The 23748-nt window shown below is 40.2% G+C and overlaps 1 protein-coding gene across 2 annotated transcripts in view; it reads left to right on the top strand.

The window, feature by feature from the left end:
* The window catches only part of ngef (neuronal guanine nucleotide exchange factor), a 100120-nt gene that overhangs the window by 48123 nt on the left and 28249 nt on the right, over nt 1-23748 (top strand). For both annotated transcript variants that reach the window (XM_043701979.2, XM_087993721.1), the window contains 4 exons: nt 4324-4604; nt 12826-12986; nt 13878-14030; nt 21382-21511. In XM_043701979.2, the coding sequence (XP_043557914.2) occupies nt 4324-4604; nt 12826-12986; nt 13878-14030; nt 21382-21511 (725 nt within the window). The remainder of the gene's footprint in view (nt 1-4323; nt 4605-12825; nt 12987-13877; nt 14031-21381; nt 21512-23748) is intronic.

Consider the following 23748-nt stretch of genomic DNA (forward strand, 5'->3'; position numbering starts at 1 on the left):
TATCCTTTTTAAAATATGGAAACAAACCACACATAATGCTCCAGGTGCTGTCTCTTCAACATCGTATGTAGTTGTAACAAGACTTTCCTAGTTTTAAACTCCAATCCTCTAGCAATAGAAGCTAAAATTTGATTTGCCTTCTTAATTGCTTACAGCAACTGCATGCTCATACTTTCTGCTTTATGCAGAAGAACATCCCGGTCCTTCTGCACAGCATCTTTTTTTGAATCACTCTCCATTTAAATAATAGGCTGCCTTTTGTTTATTGCTACTGTCGGAGAAATTTGCCCAATAGGTTAGAGGTGACAAAACACAGCTCGAAGTGAAATTGACAAACAGTTTATTGCAAGTGATATCACTGGAGGAGAAAACAGACTAGCTGACACAGAACTGACAGTCTGCACAGAGAATTTGATTTCTCCTCCCAGAGTCTAGATTAGAATGGTGCTGGAAAAGCACAGCAGTTCAGGCAGCATCCGAGAAGCAGTAAAATCGACGTTTCGGGCAAAAGCTCTTCATCAGGAATACAGGCAGAGAGCCTGAAGGGTGGACAGATAAATGAGAGGCGGGTGGGGGTGGGGAGAAAGAAGTATAGAGTACAATAGGCGAGTGGGGGAGGGGATAAAGGTGATAGGTCAGGGGGAGGGTGGAGTGGATAGGTGGAAAAGAAGACAGGCAGGTAGGACAAGTCATGGAGGCAGTGCTGAGCTAGAAGTTTGGAACTGGGGTGAGGTGGGGAAAGGGGAAATGAGGAAACTGTTGAAGTCCACATTGATGCCCTGGGGTTGAAGTGTTCTGAGGTGGAAGATGAGGCGTTCTTCCTCCAGGCGTTGGGTGGTGAGGGAGCGGCGGTGAAGGAGGCCCAGGACCTCCATGCCCTCAGCAGAGTGGGAGGGGGAGTTGAAGCGTTGGGCTACAGGACGGTCTGGTTGATTGGTGCGGGTGTCCCAGAGATGTTCCCTAAAGCGCTCTGGTAGGAGGCGTCCAGTCTCTCCAATGTGGAAGAGACCGCATCGGGAGCAACAGATACAATAAATGATATTGGTGGATATGCAGGTAAAACTTTGATGGATGTGGAAGGCTCCTTTAGGGCTTTGGATGGAGATGAGGGAAGAGGTGTGGGTGCAGGTTTTGCAATTCCTGCGATGGCATCTTCCGCCTCGGAACACTTCAACCCCAGGGCATCAATGTGGACTTCAACAGTTTCCTCATTTCCCCTTCCCCCACCTCACCCCAGTTCCAAACTTCCAGCTCAGCACTGTCCCCATGACTTGTCCTACCTGCCTATCTTCTTTTTAACCTATCCACTCCACCCTCCCCCTGACCTATCACCTTCATCCCCTCCCCCACTCGCCTATTGTACTCTATACTACTTTCTCCCCACCCCAACCCTCCTCTCATTTATCTGTCCACCCTTCAGGCTCTCTGCCTGTATTCCTGATGAAGGGCTTTTGCCCGAAACGTCGATTTTACTGCTCCTCGGATGCTGCCTGAACTGCTGTGCTTTTCCAGCACCAATCTAATCTAGACTCTGGTTTCCAGCATCTGCAGTCATTGTTTTTACCTAGTTGATTTTCTCCTCCGAGGGCTGAGAATGAGACCAGTTTTATAGTAATGCTGCACAATGACACTGATTAAGAAATGGGAAAATACAATGTTTCTGAAAATAGAGTAATTTAGTTGCAAGGGTGCTAATTGGAAAACAGTTTATTGGATGTGTGTCCAGTTCCTTCACACAATGCAACATCCTGACAGTATCATGGTTCCATTCATCTTCCCAGGTAGGTGTTAAAGTCTTTTCTGGAGTGGTGAGGTGCTTCCATTATCCTGTGGTACCTATCTGTCTGTCCCACTCTTTGTGTGGCTTTGCTGTTGCTGGGTTGTGAAACTGCCCTGAGGGCTTTGAGCCTCTGTCATGTCCATGGGAGTTTGAAAGTGTATTCCATTGTCTGCGTATCATCTGACCCAGTTTGTGAGTTGCTCGGGAATTCTGGGTGTCCTGGTACAATTTGGCCAATTTGCTTTTGTGGGCCTATCGTGGGTTAGCAAATCTTTTCCCACAGTTGCCAAAATATATGATCTAACACTTTCCTACATTAATCTCTATCATTGAAGGTGTTGCCCATTCATTAATCCTATCTGTATCCTTTTGCTGATTCCTTTTGTCACCATCACAACATGCCTTCCCATCTATTTTTGTATGATTGGCAAATTTGAAGGAAATCTGATGTCCTTATCTGTCTGGACTACATGAAACTCCAGATCTGTAGCAATAGATCTTAGCTATGATGGTCCTTAATAAGTCAATCAGATCAAGAATAATATGGACGGACCACAAATGCCAGCCTTGCTGGTGACATCCACATCCCAGGAATGAGGAAAAAAGGAACTTAGATTTTATCTTACGCCCCACACTAAGAAATTGAAAGCTAGACTTTGAAACCAATTGATTCTTATATAGGCTGACTCAGATGAAGACGTTTTGAGAATGTCTCACAAACACCTTATCTAGCTCCTCTGAAGGTCATTCTCAGAGCCCTGCCTGTTGCAAGATGTCAGTGCTTTGGTATTCAAAGGCAAAACTGTTGACCATTTCAGTATCTTACAACTTGAATATCCAAACCTACAGAGCACCATTTGATAACGCTGTCTATTTTGATTGGGAAGATTATGGGCGACCTCATCGCACGACCTAAGTTGAATGTAACTGTAAAATGACAGAGGACTGACTTAACATTCTGCAAATACATCAATAAGATGATGTGTTGACTTTGCATTTCATTATCGGTTGGACTATAGAGTTTCCAGGGATGAATGAAATACTCCAAACACATCTTTGGGGAGATTTCTCAAAGTTATTTTCACAATGTTTATAAATTGATCTTTAATTCCTGGGAATTCAAGGACAACCCGGGATGGTGGAAAACCCTGATCAAAAGTTAGATTTCAGGCCTGAAGGCCCATAGATTGTGGAACCTAACAATACTGAACCTGCTGGAGCCATCTGCTCCATCTTCAGTCCGAGCATTCAGGGTCAGAAAGAGGTTACACAATTTACATATTCCCACAAATACCTACATGACTAGAAAAAGGTATTGGATGCAAAGTGTTGTGCTGCCCAGAGGGAACAAGCAGTTTAAAAAAAACCCTGTAATACTTGGAAGTGACAGTGGTAGTCACATCCAAGCTCGATTTGGACCAATGTGTGGTATTTGGAAGTTTTACTGTTTTTATCCTTCTGGGTGCTGGTTTAGTTGGCAGCATCTCCTTCCCCCAGAAATCTTTTGACTATACCTGCGCTGAAATTGGTAATAAAAATTGTTTAATCTTCTTCAATGCGGGTACAGTGCATGACCTAAGCACAGATGGGCAATGTGGATTCCACATCTACCTCTCCTGTTAATCACCAAGCTAAAGTCACACAAATGTTTAGATTCAGATGTTCATGTCATAGTCCTATCTACTACAACAGTTGTATGATCCCACATCCAGCCCCGCCAAAAAATCTCCACTTCCCCAAGCAGAGCATCCACCCTAACTGTGCTCCATTACAAAGATACATCCAGGGCAAAATCAGCACCCACCAAGTCTGGGTTACAGTCAGTTTGCATTGCACTGCCCCTGAGGTTGGAACAAATTATATTTGAAGACCTGAGAAGTTTTGGCTGTTCTTTGTTTGGAAACTAATTACTTGACCTCTCTTTTCTCCTTTGCCGGACATTCCACTAAATATATATCATAAATCATGGATGACCTACTTCAAAGTGTTTGCTAATGAGTCTGTGAAGTTGGATGCTGGGAATGACCTTAATGTCTGTTTGATTCTCATTCTTTGTGAGAACTAACTTGGAAGTCATTGATTCCATTCTTATGAAGGCAAAGGGTAACTGAGTCACTCTGCTTATACAGATCTCAGCAGTTTGAAAACACATTCCCTCTAATCTGTCATTTAAATAGGTTTTTGTGTTCCAATGTTGTCTTTACTGTGCCTTTGTGGATTATGTTGCAAGAAAATGCAACCTTTGAAAATTTTCAGAATTGTCTGGATAACTGTGCTGCTAATGAATATTGCAGAGTGTTTTAAATTGAAGGAAGGATTAGGATGCTGATAGTACCACAGGCTGGCTCTGTTCATCCTGAAATGTTCATTATAACCATTTGTAGATAAAACAATCACAAGCTAATAACATAGATCTAAGAATTCTCCTACTGTTTCTCGTGATCTGATAAACTGCCTTGAACTGCAGGCTATTACCACATAGTGCTTGTATGCTTAGTTAATCTGATTCATCAACTGAAATACACCAATTTGTATTACCCTAGAACTTCTGTACCAGGAATATCGGGAAAAGAGCACCATTCAAGAAATTGAGACAAGACGGATGCAAGATTGCACTGAAAAAGACAGGCCAGAGTTCACAAACAAAGCTGAGCCTCAGGAAGGAAAGACTGATGCCAATGCACCTGCTCAAATGATAACACAGCCAGTAAAACTTAATCAGAGAACAAATAATCTGGGCATGAAATTATGGCAGAATTTAGAAAAAGTGAGGAACAGCACAGTGCTGAGTACTCTCAGTCGCAAGGAAATTAAACTCCAGGAGGTAAGGCAGGAATAAAGGCAACGCCTGTGCACAGTTTATGTTTCATGTATTATTCATCCTAAAACCTTTGATTCTTCAAAATCAATGTCACTCATTCTGCAAACTGTTTCCATCAGTTAACTGTAACCACTTTTGCTCTCACAAGATTGCAAATGACAAGGAATAATATCAGCCATTTAAAATTTTTCTTTCTCGCAATAACATCGGATTTCTGTGTTCACTAGAATTCCCAAAAACCAAAGAGAATTTGCTAGAATTCAACAAGAAGGAGATTAGGTTTTTGTTATGCCTGAGATGCAATCTAGTTGCTGATTAAAGTTAGGAATTAAAATGGTTTGAATTAGGAATTCAATAAGATTCTATCTTCTAGTGTTTCAAATTTTGAATGTTAATAGAGACAATGAGCCCAGTTGAGTTCAGTTCTAATTTTATACATGGTTTATGTTATATTCCTTGAAATTGCCATGGTGAATTTTAAGTATTTTATGAACTGAAGTTGTTTTGATACCCTAATGCACCAATCATTCATTATTGTAACAATGATCTTAATTTAAAATTACAAGAAATCTTTAATAATTTAAGATAAGTTTTAATTTTATTTGCATACAATGAATTCTCACTTAAGTTTGTCAGCTAACATAGAGGAAAAATTCCTGCAGTTTTCTGTTTGTAATGAAGTTACAAACACATTCTTCAAGAATGAGTTTGCAATCTTGATGTCGATAGGAGCTATTGTAAACCATCCTTCACAGTGATGACAGATAATAATAATCAGAAAGCAAATTTCTGTGGGGGTCTTGTGACTCTGTAGGTACTGTCCCTGCCTCTGAGTCAGACTCTCTGTGTTTAAGCCCCTCTCTATGTTGTTGGTAATGAGAGGAGCACTCAGAAACAGACTGATAAACAGCCTTCTAAACCTTCCACCACTTTTGCACTATTTGCGTGACAACATCAAACAGACAGTTCAGTGGAGATTTTGACCACACTACCCAGTTGCAGGGATTTCTAAACATTTGCCACTTTTTAATGTAGCAAAAAAAAATAACGTGCATGACAATAATTGAAAAATGTTACTATGAAAGAGCAGTATAACATAAAAGAGGAATTGACTTCCAAGCATGTCAAATGTTCATGTTTTATGCAGATAGTTAATATTCACAACAGGTAGCTGGGGTGAGTTTGTTTTTCCAGATGATCAAACAGGAATTAATATTTCTCAGTCTGTACATGGCTCACCAGGATAAACCAATGTAAATCTGAGTGTAATCTTCCCATCCACTACCAGTTCACACCTCACAGATGATATCTTGTGCAGCAGATTTTTTTTTTCTCAGCAGACTGGAGGTCTTGCTATTAATACTGTGTGACTGGAAAACCCCAGCCATGAACTGCAGCATAGTGGAATCTTCAAACGAAGCAACAACGTTAAGGAGACTTTCAAATTGGTAATAAGGGCAATTTGGGAGAAGATGTGAGTACTTTCACTTACTGAATAGGGGAGAGAAGAAGAGGGTACACCTTTGAAATCAAGACAGCAGAGGAAGCAGAAAATGTGCCTTTGTGAACTGGAGGTGAAAGAAAACTATTTTTAAAAATTGAACTAAAAATAAACTGCTTACTGTATTGCATTGTTCAAATGATGAAAACTTCCACAAACTGTTCTGACAATTAATATTTTGTAAAATTAATGTCCTTACTTATTCAATGAAGCATGCAGGGGAGCAAGTCAGAAGCAGTGCCAGGGATATTACAAAATGTGGTCAACATGCTGAAGCTACTATAGGGGTCTACTTCCATGTGCCAAGCAGCAGATATAGCATGAAATGGGCAGAGCTAAGTGGTCCCACTATCAACCAATACAACCTAAGCTTTGCAGTACAGCCACATCCATTAGTGAATGGTAGCTAAGAACTGAACACCTAACAGTAGATTTGTCCCTTCCAAACAATATTGTTATTGGACCAACTCCACATGGACTGCAACGGTTCAAGAAGACAGTTCACCAACACCTTCTCCAAGGCAAATTGAGATGGGCAATACATGCTAGCCCTGTCAGTGAAACCCACACCCTACAAAGACATTTTGAAAAAGAATCTTTTAGACTGCTGAAACTACAGGATCCAGATACACATTGAAGGTAGAATCATCTGGCATTTACTCAGTGAAGTATGTTATGAAGATGTGGGTATACTTTAAGAGCGTTGAAAGCAGCAGAACTACTGGACACAGCACCAAATGTTCTCACTAAGGCAACAATGTAACACTGGGTCAAACAACTTGATTAGTTCATTGCCTGGAGACAAAAATAAATTTGAATTCAGCCAATCAGTTTGAATTATACCCTGAAAAAAAATCAATTTCCAATCAAGCTTGATTTGAGTGTATTGACAATCTTAAAAGCCAATGGCACAATCCGATGCTATGGTGTATCATATCAGGGGAAAATTGAACAGTTGAGAGGAGAACTGCCAAGTCCAAGCATGTAACAGACTGCTTTAAAAAATCTCTCTTAAAAGTGCCTTTTCGATCAGTAACTTGTGATGCAGAATTTCTTAACAAGGAGAAAAGAAGACACAGGAAGATCCGAAGACCAGAACCTACAGCAGCCTGGTTTTGAGATAAGAAATGTTGTTTTATAAATCTTAATTGGGAGTTTTATCAGACTAGTATTATAGAAGCGAAGGTAAAAGATAAGTTGGTGAAAGAAATTTTTGCATTTGTAACCATAAATGGGCGATATGAGTTTGAAGTGATGCCCTTTGGAATAAAGAATGCACCCACCACATTTCAACAACTCATGAACAGAGTTGTGGCTGGGTTAACAAACTGTGCAGTCTATTTGGACAATGTAGTGATCTTTAGTAAGTCCTGGAAGGATCACATGATACAGTTGGCAGAGCGCTTTGCACAACTGCAAGAAGCAAAACCGGTGATAAACTTAAAACAAAACTGAATCCTCAAAAGCAGAAGTGATGTTCTTGGGACATAACATCGGTCATGGAAGGTTGACCCCACAGAACGCAAAGACGAAGGCCATTGAGGAATTTCCATGACCAACCTTGAAGAAAGAGGTGCTTTGACTCTTAGGACTCAGCGGATTCTGTCAGAGGCCTGTTACAAACTTCAGCAATATAGTGGCACTGTTAACCGATTTGCTGAAGAAGAACACAAAGTTTCGGTGGACAGAACCATTCCAGGGTGCACTCGACCATTTGAAATTGATATTAACCACCAAACCAGGTTAAGCTACACCAAACTTTTCAAAACCTTTTAAAGTCGCCATCGGTGTTAATGGCATTGGAGTTGGAGCTGTATCCTATAGGAAAATGAGGATGGCATTGAATTGCCAGTTGGTTATTTTTCAAAGAAGATCAACATCAGCAGAGGAAATACTCCACAATCGAAAAGGAACCATTGAGTTTGGTACTGGCCTTACAGCATTTTAATGTGTATGTTACGAACAATGTGTCGGAGATGATTGTGTACACTCACCACAATCCGCTTACATTCTTAGAATGTTTTAAAGATAAGAATATGAGACTATTTTGTTGGAGTCTTATGTTACAGATTTTTAATTTTAAAGTCATACATGTTGCAGGTTGGAAGAATGTAATTGCAGATGTGTTATCACAGATTTAACTGAGAGAGTTTAGATGAGATTTGCATTTATTTAATATTTTATGTATATATCGAGGTATACGGGAAGAAGTTCAGGGGAACTTATATGAAAGTTATCAGTATGTTAGGGTAATGTGTTTAAAAGGTAGAAAAAAAATGAAGCCATCTTTTAGAGTCAGAGAGTCATAGAGATGTACAGCATGGAAACAGACCCTTCGGTCCAACCCATCCATGCCGACCAGATATCCCAACCCAATCAAGTCCTACGTGCCAGCTCCCGGTCCATATCCCTCCAAACCCTTCCTATTCATATACCCATCCAAATGCCTCTTAAATGTTGCAAGTTTACCAGCCTCCACCACATCCTCTGGCAGCTCATTCCATACACATACCACCTTCTGCGTGAAAAAGTTGCCCCTGAGTCTCTTTTATATCTTTCCCCTCTCACCCGAAACCTATGCCCTCTCGTTCTGGACTCCCCATCTACAGGAAAAAGCATTTGCCTATTTACCCTATCCATGCCCCTCATAATTTTGTAAACCTCAATAAGGTCACCCCTCAGTCTCTGTCGCTCCAGGGAAAACACCCCAGCCTGTTCAGCCTCTCCCTATAGCTCAAATCCTCCACCCCTGGCAACATCCTTGTAAATCTATTCTGTACCCTTTCAAGTTTCACAACATCTTTCCGATAGGAAGGAGACCTGAATTGCACACAATATTCCAACACTGGCCTAACCAATGTCCTGTACAGCTGCAACATGACCTCCCAACTCCTGTACTCTGACCAATAAAGGAAAGCATACCAAACGCCTTCTTCACTATCTTTTCTACCTGCGACTCCACTTTCAAGGAGCTATGAACTGCACTCCAAGGTCTCTTTGTACAGTAACACACCCTAGGACCTTACCATTAAGTGTATAAGTCCTGCTAAGATTTGCTTTCCCAAAATGCAGCACCTCACATTTATCTGAATTAAACTCCATCTGCCACTTCTCAGCCCATCGACCCATCTGGTCAAGATCCTATTGTAATCTGAGGTAACCCTCTTCGCTGTCCACTACACCTCCAATTTTGGTGTCATCTGCAAACTTACTAACTGTACCTCTTATATTCACATCTAAATCATTTATGTAAATGACACAACACCAATCCTTGTGGCACTCCACTGGTCACAGGCCTCCAGTGTGAAAAACAACCCTCCACCACCACCCTCTGTCTTCTACCTTTGAGCCAGTTCTGTATCCAAATGGCTAGTTCTATCTGTATTCCATGAGATCTAACCTTGCTAATCAGTCTCCCATGGGGAACCTTGTCGAACGCCTTACTGAAGTCCATATAGATCACATCTGCTGCTCTGCCCTCATCAATCCTCTTTGTTACTTCTTCAAAAAACTCAATCAAGTTTGTGAGACATGCACAAAGCCTTGTTGACTATCCCGAATAAGTCCTTGCCTTTCCAAATACATGTAAATCCTGTCCCTCAGGATTCCCTCCAACACCTTGCCTACCACCGATGTCAGGCTCACCGGTCTATAGTTTCCTGGCTTGTCTTTACCACCCTTCCTAAACAGTGGCACCACGTTAGCTAACCTCCAGTCTTCCAGCACATCACCTGTGACTATCGATGATACAAATATCTCAGCAAGAGGCCCAGCAATCACTTCTCTAGCTTCCCACAGAGTTCTCGGGTACACCTGATCAGGTCCTGGGGATTTATCCACCTTTAAACTTTCAAGACATCCAACACTTCCTCCTTTGTAATCGGGACATTTTGCAAGATGTCACCATCTGTTTCCCTACAGTCTATATCTTCCAAATCCTTTTCCACTGTAAATACTGATGCAAAATACTCATTTAGTATCTCCCCCATTTTCTGCGGCTCCACACAAAGGCCGCCTTGCTGAACTTTGAGGGGCCCTATTCTCTTCCCAGTTACCTTTTTGTCCTTTATGTATTTGTAAAAACCCTTTGGATTCTCCTTAACTCTATTTGCTAAAGCTATCTCATGTCCCCTTTGTGCCCTCCTGATTTCCCTCTTAAGTATATTCCTACTGCCTTTATACTCTTCTAAGGATTCACTCGATCTATCCTGTCTCTACCTGACATATGCTTCCTTCTTTTTCTTAACTAAACCCTCAATTTCTTTAGTCATCCAGCATTCCCTATACCTACCAGCTTTCCCTTTCACCCTGACAGGAATATACTTTCTCTGGATTCTTGTTATCTCTTTTCTGAAGGTTTCCCATTTTCCAGTCATCCCTTTACCTGTGAACATCTGCCTCCAATCAGCTTTCGAAAGTTCTTGCCTAATACTGTCAAAATTGGCCTTTCTCCAATTTAGAACTTCAACTTTTAGATCTGGTCTATCCTTTTCTATCACTATTTTAAAATTAATAGAATTATAGTCGCTGGCCTCAAAGTGCTCCCCCACTGACACCTCAGTCACCTGCCCTGCCTTATTTCCCAAGAGTAGGTCAAGGTTTGCACCTTCTCTAGTAGGTACATCCACATACTGAATCAGAAAATATTCTTGTTAGCACTTAACAAATTCCTCTCCATCTAAACCTTTAACACTATGGCAGTCCCAGTCTATATTTTGAAAGTTAAAATCCCCTACCATAACTACCTTATTATTCTTACAGATAGCTGAGATCTCCTTACAAGTTTGTTTCTCAATTTCCCTCTGACAATTAGGGGTCTATAATACAATCCCAATAAGGTAATCATCCCTTTCTTATTTCTCAGTTCCACCCAAATAACTTCCCTGGATGTATTTCCAGGAATATCCTCCCTCAGCACAGCTGTAATGCTATCCCTTATCAAACATGCCACTCCGCCTCCTCTCTTGCCTCCCTTTCTATCCTTCCTGTAGCATTTGTATCCTGGAACATTAAGCTGCCAGTCCTGCCTATCCCTGAGCCATGTTTCTGTAATTGCTATGACATCCCAGTCCCATGTTCCTAACTATGCCCTGAGTTCATCTGCCTTCCCTGTTAGGCCCCTTGCATTGAAATAAATGCACTTTAATTTATTAGTCCTTCCTTGTCCCTGTCTGCCCTGACTATTTGACTCACTTCCGTTCTCACCTGTACCAGTCTCAGATTGATCTATTTCCTCACTATCTCCCTGGGTCCCACCAATCCCACCCCCACCCCCCACCCCACCTTACTAGTTTAAATCCTCCCAAACAGTTCTAGCAAATTTCTCTGCCAGTATATTAGTCCCCTTCCAATTTAGGTGCAATCCGTCCTTCTTGTACAGGTCACTTCTACCCCAAAAGAGATTCCATTGATCAAAAAATGTGAATCCTTCTCCCATACACCAGCTCCTCAGCCATGCATTCATCTGCTCTATCCTCCTATTCCGGCCCTCACTAGCTCGTAGCACTGGGAGTAATCCAGATATTACCACCCTTGAGGACCTCCTTTTAAAATTTCTGCCTAACCCTCTGTAATCTCCCTTCAGAATCTCAACCTTTTCCCTTCCTATATCGTTGGTTCCAATGTGGACAATGACCTCTTGCTGGCCCCTCTCCCCTGTGAGAACATTCTGCACCCTCTCTGAGACATCCTGGATCCTGGTACCAGGACAGCAACACACCATTCTGCTTTTTCACTGCTGGCCTCAGAAACGTCTGTTTGTACCTCTGACTACAGAATCCCCTAACACAATTGATCTCTTGAAAGCCAATGTACCCCTCATTGCATTAGAGCCAGTCTCATGATGATTCATTTTTTCTTAATGGGGGAGGTGTTATGAAGATGTGGGTTTACTTTCAGAAAGTTAAAAGCAGCAGAACTACCGGACATGCACCAAGGGTTTTCAATAAGGCAACAATGTAACGCTGGGTCAAAAAACTCGATTAGTCCATTGCCTGGAGACAAAAACAAATTCGAATTCTGCCAATCAGTTTAAATTATACCCTAAAAAAAAAACAATTTCGAATCAAGTTTGAATTGAGTATATTGACAATCTTAAAAGCCAATGAAACAATCTGATGCTCATAAGACCGGGGGGAAACTGAACGATTGAGATGAGAACTGCCAAGTCTTAGCACGTAACAGATGGCTTAAAAAAAACTCTCTTAAAAAATCTTTCGATCAATAATCTGTGACGCAGAATTTCCTAACAAGCAGAAAAGAAGACAAAGGAAGATCCGAAGACAAGAATCTACAGCAGCCTGGTTTTGAGATAAGAAGTGTTGTTTTGGAAATCTTAATTGGGAGTTTTATTGGACTAGTACTATAGAAGGGAAGGTAAAAGATAGATTAGAGAAAGAAATTGTAAATAGTGGTTAGTTAATTATTCTCTGTTACTCTTTACGAAATAAAGGTTTTAATTTTTACTTTACATAGTTCTTGCCCACTCGAATTCATACAGATTACTGCAAGGGATAAATCTTTTCTGTGTTGCCGGTTTTAAATTAAGTGGGAGAGTTTACCCTGTGTCATAACAAGTCTTTTTGAAGTCAGTAAATGAGTGCAAGGTCTAAGCATTAAAAGGAGGGGTCGAGGCATGCTAAAAATTCATGTGACATACATATAAATCTCAAATGCTTTAAGGATATTGAAGTGTGAATTTTATTATTGAACATTTTTCTTCAGGCAATGTTTGAACTAGTCACCTCTGAAGCTTCTTATTACAAGAGCCTGGAGATCCTAGTTTTCCACTTCATGAAATCTGAGCAGCTTAGTGAAGCACTCAGTCCTATTGAAAAGCATCACATTTTCTCCAACATCCTAGACATCAAAGCAGCCAGTGAAAGGTAAGCAAAAGAATGTGCAATAAACTGTAGATAATTGTTGCACCTTGAAAAAGTATCATGATTTCACCTTTTGGAAATCTTTCATTGTGCTTGGATTGATTTTTTAAACAGTTAATCCCGTTTAATTTTAGAACAATGTCAAAGTGAAGCAAACAAGCTCTCCCTGTCATGTCTAATATTAATCTGTCACTGAAACAGATTATCTGGTGATTATCACATTGCTGCTGGTGGGAGATTGCTGTGCATAAATTAGCTTCAGTGTTTGCAACATTCCCAATAATGACTACACTTGAAAACATTTAATTGATTGTAGAGCACGTTGGGATGTTCTGAGGTCATGAAAAGAGCTCAATGAGTCTTTATGTAAAGAGAACTAAATCTGAAATCGGAAATGGAACAAATATTGCTGGAGGAATTCAGAGGAGTCTGCCAGCATGCATGGAGAGAAAACAGAGTTAACGTTTCAGGTCCAGTAGCCCTGTTTCAGAACATTCTGATAAAGGTCCACTGCACTCAACGCTAATTCTTTTCTCTCCACAGATGGTCCCAGACCTGCTGAGCTTCTCCAGCAATTTCTGTTTTTGTTTCGGACTTCCAGTATCCATAGCCTTTTTGTTTCAGTTTAGATCTGTAATCTTACTGGTGTCTGTATTTTGTTTTATTTTTGTATTTTGCATACTTGTAGCAGGTGTGAGTGCAGAAAAAATTCTATGTAAACTGTTTGTTGACAGGCTTCTCCATCCTGCTGTTCTAAAGTATCACATTTTAGAACAAAGTAGAACTGACAAGTACCTGTAAACATTCAGTTTCTCCCTTTATGAGTCTTAACGGACTACACTGATCATTTTATCAGTCAGTAACAGTAATGTGTACATAACCTTTTACTTTCAGATTCTTTCGGGACCTGGAACACCGCATAGAAGAAGACATTGTTATCTCAGATGTCTGTGACATTGTGTATGAACATACTGTTAACCACTTCAATGTCTACATTCCGTATGTGACAAACCAGAGCTACCAAGAGGCTGCCTACCGACGAGCAATGTATGTTTCATTAACGTTTCTGACCAGGACGGTAAAACCATCCTTGTTACAGTGTGTGCATGCTTGCCTATCACATGCTTGGGTAATTGTACAACTGAACCTAGTAATAGAAGCTGGGTCTCACCTTGATTCATAAAATGTACTGGTGTTAGCGATGTGGTAACATCGAGTGGGCAAATTTTGAAGAAACCTGCTTTTCTAAACACTCAAATGGTCCATCAGCATCTGTGAAGAGACAAAGGTAGAGTTGACATTTCAGGAATGATGACTCTGAATTGGTTTTGACAAAAAGTAACAAGAGCTAAAGCATTAAATCGTTCTTCCTCTCTTCGTGGATGTTATCTGTAGCTCATTTGGTGGTACACTTGCCTCTAAATGACAACTTTTCAAAACCCACACTAGGATTTGAGCACAAAATTCAATGCTGATACTCCACTGCTGTGCTGAGAGAGGTGGAGGTGCTGTTTGTGGATGCGACACTGAACTGAGGACCCTCTGCCATCTGAGGCAGATATAAAAGATCCCATGGCACTATTTCAGAGAGGGGAATTCTCCCTTGCCAATGTTCATCTCTCAATCAACATGATGACGAGAAAAAATATGTCTAGTCACTATCACATTTTCTGTTTGTGGGAGCTAGCATTGTGCAAGTAGACTGATATACTTCCTGCAATTAAAGCAGTGACTACACTATGAGACTGTTCAACTGTAAGGCATTTAAGATGTCTGGAGATTATGTTGTGTGATAAATACAAGTCTTTCTTTTCTTTGATATGTGCAAACAGATCTGCTGAATGTTTCCAACATTTTCTGTTTTTACTTCAAATCTCCGGCATCTGCAGTACTTTATTCCCCTTATTTTGTTGGATTTTTTGAACCATATTTCACATTCCTGTTGCACCTCACGAACAATGCATAGTTTGTGAGAGTATTGATGGTGCTTCTTAGAGTGTGTACATTTCCATTTCCTTTAAATATTTTAAATTTTTTTATTGATGGGACATTAATGTTGTTTTCAGCACCAATATTTATTGCCTATCTCTGATTGTTGAGAAAGTAACTGTGAGCTGCCGACTTGAAATAGCACAGTCCATGCTTGTTCATTTTTGATAAGAGAGTTTCAGGATTTTGACACAGTAAGGATAAAGGAATGACAATATATTTTCATAGAATTATCATAGAATAGTTACAGTTTCAAGGCTGCCCATTCAGCCCATCGTGTCCATGCCGACCCTCTGAAGAGCATTCCACCCAGGTCCACCTAAAACCCTGCATTTCCCACAGCTAATGCACCTAGTCTGTACATCCCTGGTCACTACTGGCAACTTAGCATGGCCAATCCACCTAACCTCCACATCTTTGAACTGTGGGAAGTAACTGGACGACCTGCAGGAAACCCACGCAGAGGCAAGGAGAATGTGCAAACTCCACACAGTCACCCAAGGGTGGAATTGAACTTCGGTCCCTGGCACTGTCAGGCAGCAGTGCTAACCACTGAGCCACCATTTCAAGTGTTGATTCCGTGGGGATCTTGCAGATAATGGTGGTCCAAGTGCCTGCAGTCCAGTTCTTCTATGGAGATTCTGAATTTGGGTCATGGTGTTGAATGTGTTTTGAGCGAAATGCAGTTTTTAGATGGTAATTGCTGAAACCATGGTATGCCATTGCTACAGGGAGTGAAGGTTTAAGGTAGCCCATTTGATATTAATCAAGGCGTCTGATTTGTCATGGATGGTGTTGTGGTTCATGAAAGTCATTGGATCTGAACTTATCCAGACAAGTAGAGAGTAAACTATATACAAAAATTAAAATAAAGAACTGGAAATGTAAAGCAAAACCAAGTGCTGGAGAAGCACAGCGCGTCTGGCAATATCTGTTGAGAGAAAACAGAGCTAATGTTTTGATTACATGTTCATCAGTGTTCTGACTTGAAATGTTAACTCTGTTTTCTGACAGACCTGCTGTACTCTTCCAGGACTGTCTGCTTTTGTTTCAGTAAACTATATACTCATGACTTTTGCCTTAGAACAGAGAACATAGAACATTACAGAGCAGTGATGCCCTTCAGCCCTCAATGTTGCAACAACCTGTGGAACCAATCTGAAGCCCATCTAACCTACACTATTCTACTTTCATCCATATGTTTATCCAATGAGCATTAAAATGCCCATAAAGTTGGCAAGTCTACTACTGTTGCAGGCAGGGCATTCCACACCCTTACTACTCTCTGAGTAAAGAAACTACCTCTGACATCTGTCCTATACCTATCATCCCTCAATTTAAAACTATGACCTCTCATGTTAGCCATCACCATCCAAGGAAAAAGGCTCTCACTGTCCACCATATCTAACCCTCTATTTATTTTATATTTCAATTAAGTAACCTCTCAACCTTCTTCTCTGTAACGAAAACAGCCTCAAATCCCTCAGCCTTTCCTCATAAGACCTTCCCTCCATACCAGGCCACATCCTAGTAAATCTCCTCTGAACCCTTTCCAAAGCTTCGACATCCTTCCTAAAATGTCGTTGACTGTGAAAAGGCTTTGGGAATTCAGGATGTAAATCACTTACCACAAAATTGCCAATCTCTGACTGGCTCTTGTAAACATTGTTTATGTATGTCTGATCCTTAGCCCTAGTTTCTGGTCACTGATTACAACCAACTGTGGTGGTTCAGCAACAATAAAGTAACTGAATGTCAAGAAGTAGGTGGTTAGATTCTGTCTTGTTGGAGATGGTTATTGCTTGGCACGATTGTTACTTGCCACTTATCAGTTCAAACTCAAGTGTTTGTTTTCTCATTCATGGAATGTGGACACTGCTGGCTAGGCCAACGTTTATTGTGCAAGTCTTGCTGTATACCAACATCTGAGGAATTTTGAATGAAATCATCAATGAACAGCTTCATTTCTGTTCTTACAAAAAGAGAAGATCATTAACAAAGGAGCTGGATGGAGATGGTTAGATCTAGGATACTGCACTGTGAGACTCCTGCAATAACATTTTGGGCTAAAAAGATTGACCAACAACAGCCATCTTCCTTTGTGCTGGATATGAATCCACTGAGTGGAGAGCTTTTGCCCACCTCCTGACTTCAGTTTTGTTAGGGCTATTATGTCTTGGAACCAAAAAGGATTGGTGGTCATGAACTATCTCAATCAACCCTTACCCAGTACAATATACTGGCAGTGATGACGAATATCACAAGGTGCCAAAAGTTTTTTATCTGGGAAAACAAGACATGATTGCCGTGGTGTGGATCTGATCTTTATCAGGATGAGAAAAAATAGAATAAAACAAAATTAGAAAGAAGTGAGTTTACTACTTTATGAGTATGACCACTTTGAGAAGACATAGACATCCAGTCAGCAGCTAAAGCATGATTATAAAGAGGAAGAGACTGCACCTGCCATGAAATCTGCAAAAAGACAAACTCAGCCCTCAAAAAACAAAACTTAATTCAAAAGCTGGTAAGAAGCCTCAGAGCCAAGAGTCTGGGCTAGATAAAGGGCAGCAAGTCAGCAATGAGGCCTGAGCAATGGAGGCTCTTTAAGGAGCAACTGAGAGTTCCAAGAGATAATGTCAGAGATCTTCAAAGAGAAAAGGAATGGGTTTAATGAAAAAGCGAAGGCTAAAGAGTGTGAAAGACAGTTCTCACTTCTCATAACAAATGTGTTGATTTGATCTGCACAAAGTACAGTGCAAAAAGCAGTGAAATGGCCAGGAAAGATGTTATGGATTCAGGAAAGCTTTCAGCTTTATTTAAGTGGAAAACAAGCATATTGAAAGAAATCTATTAAGAGTCTAGTAGAAGAAGTAACATTGAGATCAAGTAAGGATTTGAAAGCACTGGGATTCAGTAATTAAGTTGGAATTTTAGTAGCAAGATTTAAAAATGCTGCAGCCAGACATCTTTATTAAATTTGTGAAGAGAAAAGTGGCATTTGTATTACACAGTGAAAAGGCAGGAAAGTATCCATTTTACCAGATAAGAAACAGAAAAAATCAATTTTAGTTGCAGATCATGGGAAACCCTGAAAAGAAGTGGGTAGTTATCATTTTAACCATTAGCAAGAATGAAAACCCTGATTCGTGTGGGACAACTACTCAGCACTACAAAGGTATAGATTTTAAAAAACTTGACACCCTTAGATAACTGCAGAACAGCTGGCAATACAATTTAAATCTCTACTGAGGAATACAATACTGCATTACAGACACACAGGGTTAAAAACCCTGGTATATAAAGGAAATATGACAACATTGCTGTGGTACAGAATCTAGCAATCTCTACAGTCTTTCAACTTAATCCAGAATCGGTGAATACAAGGATAGTAGGTTTAAAGCAACATCGAAATGATACTGATTTAAAACATCTTGACAGTAATCAGGTTAATCATCTAATTGAGAAACAAATAGGAATGGGTATAATATTCCCTAGCAGATTGAAAGTCAGAGAATCACTATGCAGAACAGAAGATTGAACTTCATGAATGTGACAGATATTAAAGTACAGCATTGCCTCAAAATTGGATGTTGAGATTGAAACTGAGCACATTAATACTTTATTTCAGCGAGTTTGATTCCTGATGTTAGTTACAGACAAAACATCAGAAATGACAGATACTTTTAAATGACAGAGATTAAAAGCTCCTAAACTCTTAAAACAATTTGATAATTACAAGAATTTAAGATCAAATAAATTCACGAACATGTGAGTTTTATCAGAAGATTCTGTCGACAATTTAATTAAGGGCCTCTACAGATTAATGGAAATATGTGAATATACAGCTTTGAAATCAGAATTCATAAGAAAAGAAAAATTGTTCTTAGAACACTTGATGAAAGTTTGTCATAAATCATGTAGTCCAAGGAAGATTTAACTTTGGAGAAAACTGTTCAAATTGTGCTGGAATCAGAAACTAGAAAGACTCATAGATAATTCCTGAGAGGACGGACAACACTATCTCAAGATGGAAACAAAATCTGTTCACATTATAAGATGTGAACAGTCTGAAGAGACATATGAAAAACTTTCACAGAGGACAAGCCAAACATCTGAATCTAAGAAACAGTGGCTGCATTGCCTCACAGGTATAAATAATATCCAGCATCACTGAGAAATGTTATATTTGTAAAACTGTAGATCACCGTCCTATTTCTGCATGTCCTCTGTAACAGTTTCAAAACAACAGAGTGGATGATGGTCCCAGACATAAAGGATCTACATGGTAGAACACCCATTATTGTTAGAAACAATACCAGCATTTGGTGAAATACCTTCATTGAAGAGTATGCCTGAGGAAATGAGCTGATCCAGATGACTCAGAAACGGTATAACATATCTACGTCACTGGACGTCCTGTTGATTTTATGCTTGATATAGGAGCAAGCATTGGTGTTCTATTAGACCTGTTATCGTGGACGCAGATGCAGACACTATAGCCTGCAGAGATGAAACTACCATAACAGAGGTGAAATAACTATTAGAAATATAAGAAAGCTACAGGTTACTCTGTAACACAACATGTGTGAGAGTTGAAAATGTGTTCATTGACTCCCATCAGCTAATTTGACTTTGAAGCCTGCACATGTCTTTACCTTAACTTCATTAGAAGAGATTGACAACCTCCAGAATCAAAGAACTGTCAAAACACTGGTCCAGGAACAATACTGTTATGGGGCAACCATTCAAGTGGCTACCTGTAGAAGACTTCATTGGACTTTCCAACTTCATGGCAGAACCCAGACAGAAGAAAGAATGAAGTGCACTCACTTATCTTGATATAAGACTGCTGTTTAACATTATTGATATAGAGAAAGTCACTGACTTCATAGCACTGATGGAAACATTCAATCTTCTTTCTTCTAAAACAGAGAGATCAATGCCAGTGACCGAGATGGTACAGAGTGAGCAGCAATCTTTCAGAAACATGAATAAGAGTCTCTAAAAATTTACTTCACCAAACAACCACAACTAACCATTAGGTCTAAGACAAGGCAAAGTGAAATGAGGCTTGGTGGCAGTGAACTACCTCAGATAACCTTTACTCAGTATGGTGGTAAAGAACTGGTACATACTACACTGGGAGAAGTGGCAAATACCATAAGGTACCAACAGTGATCATTGAGTAAATATCACAGCACTCACTTAAAGTTGTAGTTCCATTCTTGAAACTCACTACTTTAAGTGAAATGACTTTAAATGAATTGTGTGTTCCCATAGTAAACAATGTTAAAGCTCGAGGTAGGTTTTGCAGACCCTCCCTCTTCAGGGAAATAAGGTATTATAATCTGTAAGTTGAAATATATTATGTTTCTAATAATAGCTTTTAAACTAACATAAAATAAACAACTGTGTTTTGAACTAAGATGCATTTAAAAATATAGAAGAAAAATGTAACTTTTCACTTACAGGATAGGTATATCCTGCTTGCACTTTCAAAACCTTGAGATCCAGGGAAGTAAATTGAAGGAGAAAATGACCTCCTGTTCTGGTGGTTTTATTGGTGAGAATTCTAACACAAGAAATGTATCCAACAGAAATCACCTCCATCCCTCAGAAACAGCACATTATTGCTTTGATGTAAGAGATGGGAGTTGGAACTGGGTTTGACTTTGGTACTACAAACAGCCATTTCGCAATACCTAGTTCCATTAGTCACAGTCCTAACTCCCCTGTTATCCCAGTGGTAGCCATTTTTATATGATCCGCGTACACTTGTTTCTAGCTGCAATCACTTGACAGTGCTCAGATTCCCGATTCCTATTTGTTCTGTATCTGCCTAAGATCACAGAGGCTTTAATTGTTCTGCAGACCAGGTACGAGAGAATTGCCAACCAGTCAAAGCTACTTTTGAGGCTGAATAGGGTGCCCTGTTTGTAATTCCATCGTTTATGACTTTGCAGAAAGGTGGAGGTAAGGAATAGATGTCAGTGATATTACAAGGAACACTTCCAAATATTTTGTGTATCTCTTGCTCACTCACAAAGAAGTTCAAACTCTTGATTCACATATTGCTCCTTATTGGGATGATGACTAAAGCTGCTACTGCTGGTGTTACCTAACTCCAGAATTCCCACTCTCACACTGGAATTCCAGCATTGGATTGGATTGGAGTGAGGACGCAAATCAGACAGTGGAGACAGGGAGATGTTAATGGGAAAAAGTGAATTTCCTGATATTTGATGAGGTTACAGGCTCCATTAATTGAACAACAACAAAGTCAAGCAACATTAAACAGGGACAACCTTAAGTGAAGTCTACTGATATTGATGAGCAATTTTAGGTAAATGTTAAGAACTCTTGTGAAGAACTTTTGCCTTAAACAGTGGTCTTTTATTTCTCAAAGGGAAAATAATCTCCAGTTCCGTAACGTTATGGCTGAACTCGAGAAAGATCCCAAATGTAGAGGACTGCCATTTCCTTCATTTCTTATCCTGCCTTTTCAAAGGATAACGCGACTGAAACTGCTGGTACAGGTAACTACCTGAGATCACTCTGAATATTAGGCTAGCTATAATTTTCAGGAGACTGTTTCAACATCCATTTGTGTCATGATTATTATTTCATGCAATGAACGTCATTGTGTGTATGTGTTGTGGTACATCAATAACACTTTACACCAATTTGCTGAGCTGTTTCAAGTATCTCAATGTCACCATACTAACCAGTTAAATGGAATTCCAGTTTATTTCACAGCCTTATTGTGCACTCCAAAAATTACTCAATAATTTGGGTGATGTTCATGTTGAACTTGTTCTTTTCCCGTTGCAACTTCATGAGTCATAAGATATGGACAATATGTTGCTTGAGGTATTTTGTTTGGGTCACAGGTCTCAAGAGGTATGAGCTAGATTTGCTAAGATCAAGTTTAAGTATGTAATTTGAAGGGGTAAATGTAGGGGAATGGGTCTGAGTGGGTGGCGCTTCGGCAGGTCGGTGTGGACTTGTTGGGTCGAAGGGCCTGTTTCCACACTGTAAGTATGTATGTAATGTAAGTATCACAGAGGGTTTCACAGAGGCTTTGCCTCCAAGAGGTTTAGTGAAATCCGTCACATAATTCGACGCTACTCACCTCATTGTGAGTGCAACATGTCTTTGTGATGTTGGTTCCGCGATATCTTGTATTTACCAGCAGCAGATGTTCTTGCCACTGTCAGGTTTTTTTTGGGCTTTCCTTTGCTGCTTCCATTTTTTATGCACAGCTGTACATCAGGTCAAACAGTTCCAGCCAGCAACAGCCATTTACAGTCTGTGTAGTGGGAAGAAAACAAAAAATAATAGAAAAGCTTCTAAGAGGCCATAGGTGACACAAAAACATTTTGTTGTCAGAAGAATATTACATTCATTAACACATTAGCAGTTTAAATAAGCAACTCTCTGATCTTGTAAATGCAGCTACAAGAATGAAGCTGCAGAGGCTATCCAGCTTTAGCATCTCGTCTACGAATGTTTCTACTGAACCCTTTCCCTAATGGCTTTCATAGCAGAACATTTTGTCATTGCTGAATGTGGAAGCATCGCATGTTATAAAGCCGTCAAACAGTTGTTTACTTTTATTAACCCATGGAGCATGGAAGAAAGAACAAACAAAAATGTTGCAATTGTTTCTGGGACTAATCAGAGCTTGATTGCCTTTGAAGCAACAACAAATTTATTACTGCACTGGATGTGGACGTCAGTTAAGTCTTGTCTCCTTTTTCAGCCTGATATTGCATCAATCTGTCATAGTGACCTTGATGTTCCTCCTGCTCAATGTCCTCATCTTCCTCCTCAGAACACTGCTGTCACTTTCCCAGCTCTACAGAGCCATCATATCCCTTTGACTGCTCCAACTGTGTAAAGCAGAGCATAGATTGAGCATACTCTAGCTGGACTGTACTGCAAAGCCCCTCCGTCCTGATCCAAGCATTGGAACTTCATTTTCAGAAGGCCCATCCTCTGCTCCACCATGGCCTAGGTGGAAGAATGCATTGCATTGTATTTATGCTTGATTTCATTCAGAGCTTACATAAGGGTTGCAGACGGTAACTCTTGTTTCCTGAAGAAGGGCTTATGCCCGACACGTCGATTCTCCTGCTCTTTGGATGCTGCCTGACCTGCTGTGCTTTTCCAGAAGCACATTTTTCAGCTCTGATCTCCAGCATCTGCAGTCCTCACTTTCTCCGAGGTAACTCTTGTGCCCCAGTAACCATCCTTGAAAGGAGTCCAGCTCTTTGAAGTGAAACAGGAGCCTAAGAGTTATCATGGCTGTAATCATCATGGCAGTTTCCAGGGCACCTGACCTCGTCTACTGGCTGCAATGGTCACAGATGACTGGTAGATTGAGCAAAAGGAAACAATTTCTATGGATGAAGTAGGCCATGTTATGATATGGCACTCTTAACACAACCTGCTTCTATTCTATAACATCCTGCTACTGGTGAAAGCCAGCTATGTTGACAAAGCCTACTGCCCGGGTTGAAACACTGACCTCGACATGGAGAAATGAGATGTAGTTGAGTGCTCTATCACTGATAACAGCTATGATACATTTGTGAGTTAAAGATTGAGAGATTGCACACAGGTTCCCAATGGATCCTTGAAAATGGCCATTTACATAAAAAATAAATGCAGAGGAAAGACTTACAAGGATGTTTCCAGGGTTGGAGGGTTTGAGCTATAGGGAGAGGCTGAATAGATTGGGATTATTTTTCCTGGAGCATGAAAGGTGACC

Source organism: Chiloscyllium plagiosum, unplaced genomic scaffold, assembly GCF_037043375.1.
Source record: "Chiloscyllium plagiosum isolate Xiang-an unplaced genomic scaffold, Cpla_swu_hap1 HiC_scaffold_13, whole genome shotgun sequence".
NCBI lineage: Eukaryota > Metazoa > Chordata > Chondrichthyes > Orectolobiformes > Hemiscylliidae > Chiloscyllium > Chiloscyllium plagiosum.